The sequence below is a fragment of the Oryza glaberrima genome, chromosome 1 (assembly GCF_000147395.1).
Source record: "Oryza glaberrima chromosome 1, OglaRS2, whole genome shotgun sequence".
Classification (NCBI taxonomy): Eukaryota; Viridiplantae; Streptophyta; class Magnoliopsida; order Poales; family Poaceae; genus Oryza; species Oryza glaberrima.
The window spans coordinates 8,170,040-8,186,055 of record NC_068326.1 but is presented as its reverse complement, the minus strand read 5'-3'; the positions used below and the strand labels follow the sequence as shown (position 1 = coordinate 8,186,055).

Genomic DNA, 16,016 nt, shown 5'->3' with positions numbered 1-16,016 from the left:
ATATATATTCCCTGGACCATATCCAAAATTTAACCTCACAAAACACATGATAATTTGCACATCATGTGTGAAATCAAACTGACAAAGCACAAAAGCGTAGACAAAAGTAAGGTTTTGCTTCCGTTTTAATCCTACTACTTTGGTTATACACAAGTGTCACTACAGATCATACGGCTTTGTTTAATGCAATACCTTATGTATGCTGGACTATTCACATGAATGTTTTCTATTGTTGGTGGTCATCAAACTTGGATTCGTATCCCTGTCTTTGGGGATCAAAAGTATGATGCTACATTGCCGTATATTTATTACTACAAACGTTATATCACAGTATAATCTCTAAGGTTTCTTCATATATTCTGTTGTCCTTGTAGATACCACCAAACTAGGTTACCTTTTCTATGTTATTGCAGCGATCAAACTGGCATTTTTGATGGCTCATTTAAAGTATGATGCTACATTCCGTATACTTATTAGTAGAAACGTTATATCAAAGGATAATATCCAACATTTTTCATATGCTGTTGTCCTTGTATAATTGTACTGCCAAACTAAGTTACCTTTTGTATGTTGTTGCAGCGATCAAATCAACTGGGAGTTCTGATGGCTCATCAATGGTCGGAGAGAGGATGTGTAGTACCATGGTGCGTTTTGTTGTACAACACAGGTGCTGATATCCTAGCTAACACATGCATGGAGATGGGGGATCGGTCGATCAGGTCAAACGAGATGTGCCATGTACCAACTCTCAACACACGGTGCGTGATGATGATTCGGCGTTAGGTGTCTTGCATGGCCTACATTCTTGTCACAAAGCAGGTTCTTCAACTGTTCCAAGGCTTTGTCACCGGCAGCCTTGTTCTTCTGTGAAGCACATATCAGTGGCCGTTTCTTGAAGGAAGCAGCATGGCGGTTGTTACAGTCACAGGCTCACAGAGACAGTCACAGGTATGCATGCTACGTGTATAGCTCTAGAACCCTTGTTCTGATGTAGATCTGCAAATGTAGTGCAGAAAAAGGCTCTTTTTTAAAGAACATTATTACTATGTGATGTTATATCATAAGTACCTGACTCAATGAACACAAGATGAATAAACCAAGACATAAATCGATCTAGGAGCTTTCATCTTAATACGGCCGTCCCAAAAAAAACTTCATATTTGCCATGACGAGGAAAGTTTGTAGCTAAAAATGATATATTTTTGGAAGGGTGTAGTACTACTGAATCTGAATGGTGATCTACATTAACCTCTCTCGCTTCATTTTGCGTATGGTAGTATTTGTGTTGATTATTTATCTCTTAAGCCTGAACACAATATATATTTTGTTTTGATGGGATCAATGCCTTTAGGTTTCATGTTTGTTTGTATCATACCTATTATTTTGGTCCCAGTAATTATTGTTGTAATGTACTCACAACTCATGTGGTAGGGCATTACCATGGCAAGTACACACGCCACATGCCTCAAAGGAGGCTACAGATTTGGCATCCCTACTGCCAAAACCTTAGAGGAGACAAAAGTGAGATGAGCAAGAGTACCTGCTCATTTGACTTCTGTTGTGTTGTAAGGCTAATGATACTTTTATTGTATCCTATTCCTCTCCTTCCTACAGAGTTATAACTTAGTATATAGTTTTAAGATCTTTGCAATGTATTAGTCATGCTTACTGTGCAAGAGAAGACCAAAGTTTGAATAGGTCCTACACATTTCTTAGAAGCTAACCAACACAAGTTTTTCAAACTGGATTGAAGATAATTTTACATTGGTTTCTTATACTAACCTGTTCCGATGTATACAGGACTTGAACACTAATAAATGATTTGGTTAGAGGGTTGCTTAATGTATTTTTCTGATTATACTTTTACCAAACCCCGTCCCCATCTGCTTGTAAGCAAGCTTAAGTTAAGGAAAAAAGAAAATATATAGTTAGTATCCAAAGCCCTATAAATTACTCATGTTTTCCCCAATACTAGCATACATGACATTTTGGCAACTTGTATTATGAAACAAAGCAAGTATTTAACAAGGTCCCTTGGAATGGAAGCCTAAAAAATGTTATACTAAGAATGTCTAAGGTCTTAGTAATGATAGGGGATTAGGAGGTTGATCACAGATTAAGGCAAGTTGATCACTGCTTTGTTGACTGTTAAGACTAGCCCTTGGCTTGCAAGGAATTCAATGGCTAAACAGTTTTTTTTTTTTTTGAAAGTTAGGCAGGAGAAATTGGTTTTTATTTTTAGTTAGCTGCCTTATTTTGCAAGTGCTGTGTGTGTTGCTGGCGAAGGGAGCTATTGTGCATGTCTTTTCCACGTTTCTTCTGGAAAATATTTAGCACTTTTACGCAATCTGAAGAGTGCGTGCGAATGAATATTAATTTGACACTGGCTGCAAGCCTGCCATGCCACGTTAATACGTTATACGCTGCAAAAGAAAAGGTAGAAAAATCTGTGGCTAATAGAAGGGTAATTAAGTTAACCTCATTACAGTGTAGAAACATTATGGTTAATTGTCTGCAGCTTACTATTGCGATAGCAGAAACAGAAGCCTTGGACAGATCGAATTAACCTCTGTATCACAAAGATAATTTTGCAAACTGATTCTCGGGTTTACCTAGGTCATCAAATGATCCAAAAACACGTGCAATTTCGTCAAAACAGCTCTATGCTTTAATTTGAAAGTTGAAACATGAGTGCCTTAGCTTGATAATTTGGTGCATGGATGTAAATATGTTTTTATGCAGAATATCCTAAGTTAGAAGATATATATAGCTGGCACAAATTTGATTATCCAAAAAAAAATGTCAATATACACGTAATAGTGATGAGTGAAATTATTTTTTACAGAAACAGATTTCAGGTGATAATTAACATATTCAATGTTATCATACTACTATTATACTAGCACTCTAACAGGATCCATTAACAGTGAACATATAATACAATTGTACGTACCTACTCGCAAGTCGCATGGCATGTATATCGACCAAAAGAGTCAAAGACGACGCGTGGGTAGATTCGATTCCATGTTTGGTTATGTCCTTGCTAGAGTATATTAAAAACATCCCCCCGTATTTCTTTTTTAACTAACCAACTTCAAATAAAAAAAACAAAATAAATACACCCTCCGAAAAAAAAGACAACTTCTAGGGATAAATCTAGATAAATGATTTTACAGTTCATCCTCAGAACTTAAAAGTTGGTTTTTTATAAGACATAGGCCCTGTTTGGATCTGGAGCCCTCCGGAATCTTGCTATTTAGGAGCATTAAACGTAGATTATTGGCAAAACCCATTCCATAACCCCTAGGCTATTTTGCGTGATGAATCTAATCATGGATTAATATACATCATTAGATTCGTCTCGCAAAATAGCCTAGGGGTTATGGAATCGGTTTTGTCGGTAATCTACGTTTAATACTTCTAAATAGCAAGATTTCGGATGGCTATTTAATAGCTCAAAGGATCCAAGCAAGGCCATACTAGCATATATCAAAGCTCAATAACCGAAAGAAATGTAATACTACGAACGTACAGTACCCCTTTTATTTTTTATTTCTTCACACACACACACACAACGACACTCTCTCAATCATCAAAATTAGGCAATATGTGTTATGATTACACAATGTGTTGGTTTATATGCTAATACTAGCATTAATTTATCTAAGTTCACTATATATGGGACTAATCTCACCAATACCAAAAAGTTTCTACTAAAGGGTCGAGATATTGCATACATTTTTTTTTCTTTTGAAAATGTTCTTATAGCTCAATCATATTTGAATATTCAAGTATAGGGGTGACATGCATGCACAATTAAAAAATAAAAAGAAAACAAAATGAACTTTCTCCAATATATTGCTCAATCATTTTTTTCCCATTTTTGCAACAACTAACTAACCACTCTGACACACTCATTTTATCCATGTCACATCAATTTGTTAAAACTTACAACTCGATTCTCGAGAAAGGAAAGATGTGGCAGACATGCATTGAGCCATGGGAAAGCATGTGGATAGTACATTTGTGTTCTTATCATCCCCTACATTAATTAAGCAAACTAAATCACATCTAGCTATCCACTCCATAATATGGTGTAAAAGTAGTCCATAAGCAATAGAATATTTCATTCAGCCACCTATTACCATTGTGCAACTAGTCCATATAGAAAAATAGCAAAAGATACCCATATGCATATGGACTACCCATATAGAATAAATTATATTATCTATCTCTACTCCTCTCTCTTCTACTAATGATACCTTGTATCTATACATTGTGGACATTGCCATAAGGATAAACTATTTATGTGGGTCCCATCTATATGGATCACTTTACCATATATATTGGTGATGCTCTAATACTGGAGTACATAGATAACCATAGTGCCCCATAACCCTATTGCCCTAAATTCCCATGATGTATCATGCATGGGAGAAATCCAAATTAAGTGCATAATCATGAATCATGATAAGTACAAGATCAAAGTTGGTAGTGCTAGCTAGCTAGTACAAATGACCAGTAGTAGGGGTACTAGTGTACCAAATTAGAAGTACATAATTGTGCAAGATCAAGTATAAGTGGCCAAAGTACAAGTGTACCAACTACAGGGCCCCACTCCAACTAACAAGCTCGTCTGCTTCCATCTGGCTGTACGGCCTTTTTCACCTGCTCTGCATCCAGCCGGCAACTAAACACAGCATCAGACCGGCCATGGAATCTCTAGAGATAACAGCTTGACTCAAATTTGATTTTGATTAGTATAGGTATCAATTATATGGGACCTGACTGGCTGATGGAGTGATTGACTCTCTCTCAAAATAAAGAAAGAAAGAATGAGAAATGCATGGAGACATAGCTAATTAGCTATACCAGCTACTAACTTTGTGATCATCTGCACATATGTGTTGTTCAGCTAGCTTAACTATAGCTCTTTTTAGGTCAAAGCCTCATAATCTCCAGTGGCTTGCTGTCGGTTGTATCAAACCCAACCAAATTATATCTTTTTAGGTCAAACCTCAACATGTGTTTAATTAAATTGGTTTATAGTTTGCTATAGTATATGCTCTAATGGCGATCATATGCACATAGTAATCATTTTGTGCTATTGTGTTACACAAACTACTGTAATTAACTAAGGCGTTTACCTAGCTAATTAAGCTAGCTAGTAGAGATCTATCAGAGCTAGTCAACTTTCCGAGAGGGGTGAGGTCAACAAACGATTAACGGAACCATCCATGCTTAGGTCACCTATCCAACTAACATTCATTCCACCAGTACTACTATGTGATTATGACCTCGATCGATATATCGATAGATCGATCATCAATCGAGTGATGATGGCAACGGTTGAAGTTGCGAACCCTTCAATTTCTCTTCTTCTTTAATTTGACAGAGATAGCACATCTGATTATCTATCGATCGATCGCATGTTGATCTGATCAACTACTCGCCAATGCAATGCATCAGATCTGATCAACTTCTCCTCGTACGTGCATGCACGTTGTTAGTTGCCATAGCTAGCTAACTAACTGAGTTAACTGCCAAATTGAGATGACTAAATAGTGGCTATATCAAGCTAAGTCACAAGTTTTCCTGAATAAGCAGATTAATAGATTACAGACAAATCGTAAGTATCGGCGTCTATTAAAAATCGACTCATATTTTTGTATACAGCTCCTTAAAAGACTCGCATGCGAAAATCTATTTTAACAGACGATCCTCTTATCGAGCCGTATATACAAATAGAGTCATTTTTCTAAACGGGCCTCTTAAACGGCTGCACGGAAAAATATATTTTCGCAGACGGGCTTCTTAAGGGTCCGCCCAGAAATCGGAGTTACCTCCTCTTTCCCTCTTTAGCACTTCAAATTTTTTCAAGTCATCCCCTCCTCTCTCTCTCTCTCTCTCCTTATTACCTCCTCCTTATCTCCTCTCCTCTCTCTCCTCCTCATACTCCTATCTTTCTCTCTCTCCCGGGCGTGCGGCAGCGGGCGCTTCACGCGTCGAAGGCGGCGAGGGGCGACGGTGGCCCTCCCTCGCCTATATCTGGCGGTGGCGAGCACGCGGTGGTGGATCTGGCGTGGGGCGGCGGGAGTCAAAGGTGGTGAGGGGTGCGCGGCAGTCGGCCGGTGGGCATGTGGTAGCAGGCGAGTGGTGAGGGCTGTCCCACGCGTAGATCCGGTGGCGGCGGCCGTCCCCCGCCCGGATCGGGCGGTGGCAGGAGGAGCATGGCAGCGGTGGGAGGAAGAGCACGGCAGCGGTGGAGGAGGAGCACGGCGACGACAGCAATGGAAGAGCCCAGCAGTGGTGGGAGGAGCACGACGGTGGCGGAAGGAGCACGACGGAGGCGGCGGGAGGAGCCCGGCAGCGGTGGACGGACGTGCCCTCCCGGATCCGGCGGCGGGTGCGCGGCGAGCGGCCGACGGGTGCGGTTTTTTTTTTTTGGATTTTTGTTTTCGCGTGTGGACAACATAAGCACCCGCGCATGAAAAATTGATTTTTGTGTGCGGGCGCGCCACCCTCATGAAAAAATTGGATTTTCGTAGACCCTTCCAGACAGACAGACCGGAGGTCTGCACACAAAAATCACTTTTGGGCCATCTGGAAATATTGTTTTTTACTAGTGAATGATGGATGCATGCATGCACACTGCCCACTCTATGATACCCATTTAATTATCATATAAATTTTTTAAGGTCTTTCAAAATTAATCATCATCTATTATAATGTTTATTTTTTTATCTGCGTAGAAGTGAATGACATCGTTATACATATGTTCGTTTATCTGTGCATGAGTAAATGACATCGTTGCATGTCTCCCATGTATGCAATTGCACTTTTGCATATCCACATGTACATGTATCATGTATGCCTAACACAGCATGTTGATCGATGATAATTAGTTTTGGAAAGAAGAAGGGTTTCTTGCATAGATCTTGGTGTTATTTGCAAATGTGACAATTAAATGGGCATGGAGGAAGTAGCTAAGGGCCACCGCAATAAAAGAAAGTAGCCATGATTTCCATATCCACATTATGAATCAGTACTAGATACTATTTTTTTCTAATGCAAACACTATTGATTCATATTCAAATTTAATGCTACTCCTTTCTCATTATGTCTTGATGTTGTGGAGAATTATTCTATGTGATAACTCCTTTAATATTCTGCCAACATTGTTCTAGTCATTTTATCTTGAACAGTGAGGAATCCAGACTTAACAAACTAGAAAAAATTAAGCTACAACCTCATCTTCCCATCTTTGTAAGGAAGCCTGTACGATCCTCGTGTCAGTAGTAGAGGTCAGCTTGAGCCCTCTTATATCCACCCCTGATCGTGAATGCATGTCCTAATTATCACTTAATTGGACATGCACGTAACGTGCTTACGTGTAGCATATGCTTGCAGCTAGCGGCAGCAGTGTGTGGGCCTAACTAGTATACTGTTGTGTCGAAAGTTGAGTGCATTAGAGCATGTATAATAGCAGGCTATAAACCAGCTATAAATATATTTTAAAGAGATAAAGGAAGAGAGAGAAGAGCAGCGGGCTGTAGATATGTAGCCAGCTGCAGCACGGGCTCCAAAACGTAATGTGTGTATGATAGGTGGGACCAGGTATTAATAGTGTAGTAAGCAACTATTATATGAATTGGCCATTATATTGGCTATAAATAATTTAGAGTAGTAGTTAGCTATACTATTAAACTTTCTCTTATGTTTCTCTATATAGTATTTTTCTCACGTCAAGTCCTACATTTGAATTGATTGCGCCGACTGGTCGGCCAAGAACCACTTGCCGGCCGGCCGGCATGCAGCCGTAGCCATATTTTCCGACGCGCCATTAATCACTACCTAAAGCTGGTAAAAAAATCTCCAAATTTTATAAAGCGCCGCCTGCAAATTAAGAGATGATGCATATATAAAGAAAATAACAATAATAACATATTAACGATAATTTTTATTAATTAAAATTTTATAACAACGCACGAACAATAGGCTAATTTTATGGAAAGCACAAGGGAGTACTGAACTACAGTTTCTCTTTTGTCTACACACAATTAATACATGTAAGCATGTTTCTGATTGATACGAGGTAACATACTTACATATCTAGAGACGGATCCAGCGTAGGTGTTGGATACTCAAGTCCCCCTACCCCGCTGGATCACCATTGAGAGAAGGGGATAAGAGAGACTGGAGAGGGAAGAAGAGGGAGAAAATTAAGGAAGAGTATGAGGGCTTGAGGAGAAATGACATAAGTCCTTTCTACTAGAATTCTAGATCTGCCCCTGCATAAACCCAATAAACTATTGGTCTTATCTTTTCACTTATACTTATACTTATCAGTCAAAATTTAAATTTTTAACCTTAAATTTGGAGTTAATTTTGGGATTTTTTATCGAAGTTTATTTTTCAGCCTTTGCTTTTAGATCGCTAACAACACGTATATAAAAGTTTTATTTATAAATTATTTTTCGTTTGTAAATACGCTGTAATAAGCGAAACGATGGGGCTGCACGCTTATGAACACGTGATTACTCTGCTTCACCCCGGCCGGGCAGATAACCGGTCGTGTCATGCATGATCTCCATAAGATTGGAAGGCCGGGCATTTGCGTGCTAAGACAGCAACGAAACTCGCACATGATCATGTACGTGCGCAGCTATTTCTAATTTGTCTCCAGAAGCTAGCTAGTTAATTACTAGTTTATTAAGTAGGTTAATTCATCGATTAATTATTAGGCCGTGCAATTGGGAATCGTCATTCATCGCGTCACTGTACGAGACAGCGAGTGACCATACCTGTGGGGTTCCAAAATGGTTGCATTCCAAGGCTCGCCAATGCACTGAATTGCACTCTAAGCTTAGGTCTGAAAAATTCTGAAACCCGGACAGAGCAACATGTTGCATTTGGCCGAAAGTTAAAGTTCAGGGATTCAGAGTATATTTTGTTTATAGTTCGTTGATCCAACTACCCAGGCGTCCGAAACAGATTAACAGTGGTAACTGTTCATTGATGCATATTCAGCACCGACCAGGTGATGGCTACTGTTAACAGACACAGTCTCGCACAGTTTAGACAGCGAGATCTGTCTATAGCTCCTGTATTGCCATATGAGAGTTTACTGTATTATACTCCCTCCGTTCCTTAAAAACTTGTCAGTTGTCACCACGTACTATTCACATTTTAACTTGCCACTCGTCTTTTTTTTTCCCAAAGAAAAGATACCGTGTTACAAAGTATGTGTAGGATTCTAACTTATATAAGAATTAATCTTTCGTTCATTGTAATTTAACCATTTAGGAGGTGTTAACGGTTAAGTGGAATAGTAATAGTCAAAGACAAGAATTTAGAAACGGAGGTAGTAATATTCAACCCTTGAAAATACTGGATTTGAATAGTTTTACAGTGGTCTCTAGTCTCTACTACTGAATACTGATCAGCACAACTGCAAGTCTGAACTTACTTTCCTTGTGGTTATAGGAATTTTATCATCCAGCACACCCCCGAGGTACCGCGCGGTACCAACGAGGTACAAAATTTGCGCCGTTGATTCGCACAGATCTAACGGTTAGGAATTCACGGTACCACACGATACCATTTGTATCCTTTGCGCAGTACCACCTGAAAACGTTTGGTGCAAGAGCACTGATGTCTTTTCACAATATCTGGATCGATGAGTGCTGGAGTGAAGGGGTAACCCTAGCGATTTGTCCCAATTGAGCCGCCGCATCGCAAGGGCTTCTCCGCCGGCGATGTACACCGCTTAAGGGGAATGGTGGCTGCTCCAACGACTCAGACGACGGCAACTACTACGGCCGCAGTTGCTTCCGGCAATGTGATTTGGGGCGGCAGTTGCTTCCGGCGGCGATGTGATTTGGGGCGGCAGATGCTTCCGGTGGCGATATTTGGGGCGGCAGATGCTTCCGGCGGCGACGTGATTTCGGGCGGCGACGTTGGCGAGATTTGGGGCGCGATTTAGAAGGCGGACATTTGTTCGGCGGCTAGGGTTTACGATGTCTGGTTGGCGGGTCTCGCGTCTGATTCGGGAGAGAAGTCGCGCAAAATCAAAGGATGGAGCGGTGCCTCGCTTCTTTGCCTGTTCCTATCCTACCCCCGCAAAATCAATGGCTGGATGGGTTTTGGTACCACGCGGTACATGTACCATGCGGTATAAAATGCAGGACGGGAGCAGTGCTCTTGTGGTTAACATGGGCTTTTAAGTGCAAGACTTTAACTTGCATTGTTTGTATAAGGTCAAGGATCTTTCAAAGGAAATATATGTTACATTTCTGAATAATTACATTTGTTGGATAACTAATGTGTTATGTGTCGAAATTCTCACTAAATTTGGTCAGTGTATATATTAGGGTCTCGTGAGATTTTAAACTTTTTGCTCTTTCATGCATGCATAAATATACACGAAATGAAACAGTTAAAAATTCCTAGTTACCAAAGCTGTCCTAATACACTACTTAGTACTAAAGTGTAGATGTGCTTTCTTCTCAAGCTCTCTCAGTTGTGTTACAAGGATCGATGTATTTGGAGTAGCTACAGCTAATTCCAACATTTTCGATTTATATTACCAGGGATTATTTTAGAGAAGTAGGTTGAACAAATGCCAACACTTTCTGTTCCCAACATGTATTATTAGAACACCAAAAATGCAAAACCATAGCAGTGAAAACCTCAATTATGTGTAGTGCCTTACACAAGAAAGACATATATATAGCCCGATTATAAAATTCTCATTGTTCTTGAAGTGGAACCAATAATAAGAGACCAAAAGGGTTTAGGCAGGTCAGTTTAGCATGGCAAGGCATTATGAGACATCAGATAGTGGTAACTGATACACAAGACAAAAGCAGCCTCTAAATCAAGCAGTAGAGAATATCAGGTACACCCAAAGCAACTCCATGCATGTTCCTTTTTCTTACCACAACTTAGCTAGTGGAGTGGATGAAGTGGAATGTTGCAGCTGAATCAACATGAGTTCTATAACATTTTGAGAGTTCTTGAGTTCTATAAATACGAAGCGAAATTGCGAGAACTGATCAAACCACAGATTCACAGCATCTCACTCTCCAGAAGCTATCATGGCTTCATCCAAGACTGTTCTTTCTGCAATTTTCACTGCTTCTCTGTGCTTCACTGTAGCTCTTGCTTTCCCTGCTCACCATGAGGATCTTCACCCAGTTGTGCAGAGCCCACCAAAGCCAGTTCTTTCTCCAGATTACTATAAGGCTACATGCCCACAAGCTGATGAGATTGTGGTCTCTGTCCTAAAGAAGGCTATTGCCAAGGAGCAGAGGATTGCTGCTTCTCTTCTCAGGCTCCTGTTCCATGACTGCTTTGTTCAGGTTAGCACATTTTCAAGTGTCCTCCTTGTTCTAAAACAACACAAAATTTCTAGAAGGAAACACAATTTTCAGTGTTCACTCATTGATATAAATGAGAAGTGGTTTTGATCGTCTCGATGAAATTTCAGGGATGCGACGCGTCGGTTTTGTTGGATGACAGCGAAGAATTCGTGAGCGAGAAAAAGGCTATTCCTAACAAAAATTCTATTAGAGGATTTGAAGTTATAGACGAGATCAAGGCTGCACTTGAAGAAGCTTGTCCACACACAGTCTCTTGTGCTGACACCATTGCCCTAGCTGCCAGAGGTTCAACAGTTCTGGTAAACATCTCTGCTCTTAAAATTAAAAAAAAAAACTTCATTCATCTGTTTAAAATATAGACTTCATTCTTTTTCAAGAGAACACAATAAGAGAATTTCTGAAAGCAACTACAATACTTTGGTTCATCTTGTTTGGATGTAGATGTATATATAACACTGGCATTTCAAGTAAAAATAATGTTTCTAACCTCAGTTTAAAATTATGTACCACAAGCATGATGAAATTTAATGGTTTTTATCTCATGACAGAGCGGTGGCCCATACTGGGAACTTCCACTAGGAAGGAAGGATTCAAAGGCAGCATATATGAAATTAGCAAACAAGAACCTTCCTCCACCAAATGCGACACTGCATCGTCTTGTGAAATTCTTTGAAAGGCAAGGACTGGATAAGGTGGACCTTGTGGCACTATCAGGTATTGAATTAATTCCACCTCTTCAGTGTTGAAACTAGAATTTTTTTGAGGTAATGTAGTAAAATAAAAACTCGGCAGAATAAAATAGATTTGTTTGTACTTGTTCTCCACATCAGTTTCTTGTCACAAGTTTAATCTTTCAAAGTAGTACTGCAAGAACCTAGAAAAGATGAGAAAAACACTGAAACAAAGCATAACAAGCAATGAAATTTGCCAGAAAATCAAGTGAACAACAAATATAAGGATAGTGCAGCTCTAGTCATACTGGGATAATTAAAATGCTAATCCAAACCATCCTCCTGCATCAACATAATTGAAACAACTAATAATATTTTTTCTCATCAAACAAATACATACATTTTTCTGCATTGACAGGAAGCCACACCATTGGAATGGCCAGATGTGTGAGCTTCAAGCAGAGGCTCTACAACCAGCACAGAGACAACCAGCCTGACAAAACGCTAGAGAGAATGTTCTACTCCACACTGGCCTCAACATGCCCACGCAGCGGCGGTGACAACAACTTACGCCCACTGGAGTTTGCTACCCCTTCGAAATTCGACAACACCTATTACAAGCTGTTGATCGAGGGAAGAGGGCTCCTCAATTCAGATGAAGTTCTGTGGACAGGACGAGACCCGCAGATCGCGGGTCTCGTCAGAAGCTATGCAGAAAACGAACCGCTGTTCTTCGAGCACTACGTGAACTCGATAACCAAGATGGGGAACATCAATCCCCTCACTGGTTACGACGGAGAAATCCGCAAGAACTGCCGTGTGGTTAACAAGAAGATCTAGCATATGAAAGCGGGTTCGGTTTAATTTGCATCAATATATTTCCTTTGCTTTTGGTCACCGTTGTAATTTAGAGATTGTTTTCCAGTTTGGATGTCACCACGCAAGTGTGGTGGCATGAGGTGTAATTGCAGTCTGCAAGCCCTGTCTGCTTTTCTTTTTCAAAATTAATCCTGTTTCTTTTTTGTACTCAATGTAATTCCAGTCCTTTCGATGAATGTTATCACATCGTCTCTTAAAAGTCAAAAGTCACCAATTTGTTTTGCCACGCACCTGTTCTTATTTCTTTAGCCACACCAACGTTTGATTTTTGAAATTTGCACATAATCAAAAATCATACATAAAACGAAGATGAAGATGAAGATGAAGATTAAGTTTTTTTTACGTAAAACAAAGTGATATTAACGTATGATTGATTAAGTTTTAATTATTACAAACTTGAAAAATAGATTAATATGATATTTTAGAGCAACTTTCATATTGAAAATTTTCACACAAAACGCACCGTTTAACGGTTTAAAAAGCGTGCCACGAAAATCCAAATTTTCATCCTCCACTTTTAGAAGAAACGAACAGGGCCATCCGTACACACTGGTAAGGATAATTTTATCATCTTTGAATGGGATATGGATCAGGTGCAGTCAGTGACTGCACCCTAAGCAGTAGCAGTACGCATCGTTGGATACAAGCTGGACGGCCTAGATCACGTATTGACTGTTCACACTACTGTAGCAGTAAACACTGTAGCACGAATTACTGTTCACCTGGTTACTGTAGCTACGAATCTAGACCATTGATCGCAAAAATGGATGGCCGATGTTGCGTGCAGTTGCTAAGTTGTAGTTACTACTGCAACTGCACCTGATCCGAATTCCTTTGAATGACCCGTGGAAGGATAGTTTTTTACCTCGAAGCAGTGAAAAATGTAAGTAACTTAAATTTTTTCATAAAATAAATACCAACAAACTAATTATGTGCTGTAACATAATTAGATAAAATTTAAAGATACCCATTGTTTTAGTTTTATATTTCATAATTTAGACCACTCTCTAGTCTCTACCTCTATGTGTAGGTGCATAGCTAAAAATAATGTATTCTAGGGATGGGTGTGATAGAATATAAAGGCATGTTGTTGAAAAATAGAGGAAAATATAGAGTACAAACCTAGAAACTACGGGCCTGTTCACTTTGATGCCATTTTCAACCTTACCAGATTTTGGTAAAGTTGCCAAAAAAGTGGCTACATTTAGTTTGCTGCCAAATTTTGGTAACTATATAAGAAATCCTGCCAAATTTTGGTAATCTTAGCAACGCCAAAATTTGGTAAGGTTTTTTTTTCATCAAAGTAAACAGGCTCTACATATGATGAAAAAGTGACATCTAAGATTTGTTCATATCATCCAAAGTAAAATATTTACTACTCTGATACTTAAGTTTTAGCGAGAGTAAAAGTTTTACGATTTACATCATATTTGTGGTTTGAACTATAGATTTTCCCCGAATAACAACAGAGACAGTGTGATTCAGATGGAATATATCTAAGTTGGAGATGCGAGACAAGAATATATTTGAGTAAAGGAACATATTTAAACCATCAGATTCCCGCGCGCGCCATGGCCACTCGGCGGCGACGGGACGAACACCTTTGATCACATCCTCCTCGACGACGACCCGACACGCCGGAGACGCCGGCCTCCGCCGCCGCCGCCGCTCTCCCCATGGCCATGGCTGCTCCTGCTCCTCCTCGCCGCCGTGGCCACCGCCTTCTCCTTGAAGCTCGCCGGCCTCAGCCGCAGAGACCGCCGCATCCGCTCTTGCTTCCTCGCGCCGCCGCCGCCACTCCTCCCGTGGCGCCGGCGGCCGCCACCGTACTCCCCGCCTCCGGTGGAGGAGGAGCCCCCCTCCTCCTCCTCCTCCTCCTCCTCCTCATTGGAGCTCCAGCCGAACCCCGACGACGAGCCGCCCCATCCTCCTCTTCCTTCCTCCACGTCGTCGTCGCGGCGGCGGCGGCGCCCGCGGCGCACGCGCCTGGTGCTCCGCAGCGCGCGCCAGAGGTAGCACGGCGCGGCCGCCATGGCGTGGCAGCAGCAGGAGCACGCCGCCATGGCCGTCTTGCAGGCGCTCTTGAGCACGCACTTGCCGCCGAGCTTCCACATCACCAGCAGCACTGCGAATCAAATCAAATCATCGAAAGATCAATTAACACGCTGCTAGATTAATTTAGAACAAACTTGGATGAAATTTAGTATAGAATTCAAACAAAAAAAAACGCTACGAGTAGCAAAACTTACTGAGGTAGGAGAGGACAAGGAACAGGATGAGTTTGCCGAGGCTGAGCGCGCAGAGATGGTCGATGAAGCAGAACGTGTCCCATGTTCCCGCGCAAACGCCACTAGAAGATGATCAAGAATTAATTTAAACAACAACAACAACAACAAAATCAGCGCACGATTAATTTGAACAACATTTACACGGATTATTCTTCTCATCGGACGCAAGAACATCAATTTCAGTAAAAAAAAAAAAACAGAAGTTCTTACTTACTCGCAGGAGACGTCTAAGAGGGATCGGAATGGCGCGAACAAGGTGTTGCCGAAGAAGGCGGCGACGCCGTTCGCCGCCGCGCCGACGGCGTTGCCCATCGATCGTCCGTGTGTCCGGTGAGGGTGAGAGAGTGTGGTTGCACGAACCGAATAACGAAGGTAATTAAACCGCCTTCAACAAAAAATCACCGCTGCTTGCTTGGTCAGTTAGGATATGATGATGACGACGGCGCTCGATCCAACGCCGAAGGGGATTCGGCGACGGTGGAGGACGCGGGGGATCGGCGGCGGCGATCTGGGAGGGGAGGGAGGTGTGGGTGCCGCGGCGGATTGCGGAGGCGGAGGGGGATTCGCGACGGGTGCGGGAGAGAGGGCGGCGGCGGTTGGCGATTTGGCGTAGGCGCGCGCGGAGGGAGAAGGGCGCGCGATTTGGTGGATCCCGCGTGCGCGATTTTCCGGCTGGTTGATTCTGATGCATGCGTTGGATGTGAGCGAGATGATCTGGACCGTTGAACGAGAATAAAAAGAATGAGTGGTGAGTAAAACCATTTATTGAACTATAGGATAAATATATGATCACG

The 16,016-nt window shown here is 41.3% G+C and overlaps 1 protein-coding gene across 1 annotated transcript; it reads left to right on the top strand.

Annotated features, from left to right (window-relative positions):
• Positions 1 to 11,048: 11,048 nt before the first annotated feature.
• On the top strand, positions 11,049 to 13,131 carry LOC127758661 (peroxidase 9-like). The gene is made up of 4 exons (XM_052283930.1): positions 11,049 to 11,363; positions 11,492 to 11,683; positions 11,933 to 12,098; positions 12,474 to 13,131. Exons 1-4 carry the CDS (start codon positions 11,100 to 11,102, stop codon positions 12,893 to 12,895), a joined length of 1,044 nt encoding a protein of 347 aa, XP_052139890.1. The 5' UTR covers positions 11,049 to 11,099; the 3' UTR covers positions 12,896 to 13,131.
• Positions 13,132 to 16,016: the final 2,885 nt, after the last annotated feature.

Coding starts and splice junctions, on each gene's coding strand:
- LOC127758661 (XM_052283930.1), top strand. CDS start 11,100: ATGGCTTCATCCAAGACTGTTCTTTCTGCAATTTTCACTGCTTCTCTG. Junction 11,364..11,491: donor TCCATGACTGCTTTGTTCAG/GTTAGCACATTT, acceptor ATGAAATTTCAG/GGATGCGACGCGTCGGTTTT. Junction 12,099..12,473: donor GGACCTTGTGGCACTATCAG/GTATTGAATTAA, acceptor CTGCATTGACAG/GAAGCCACACCATTGGAATG.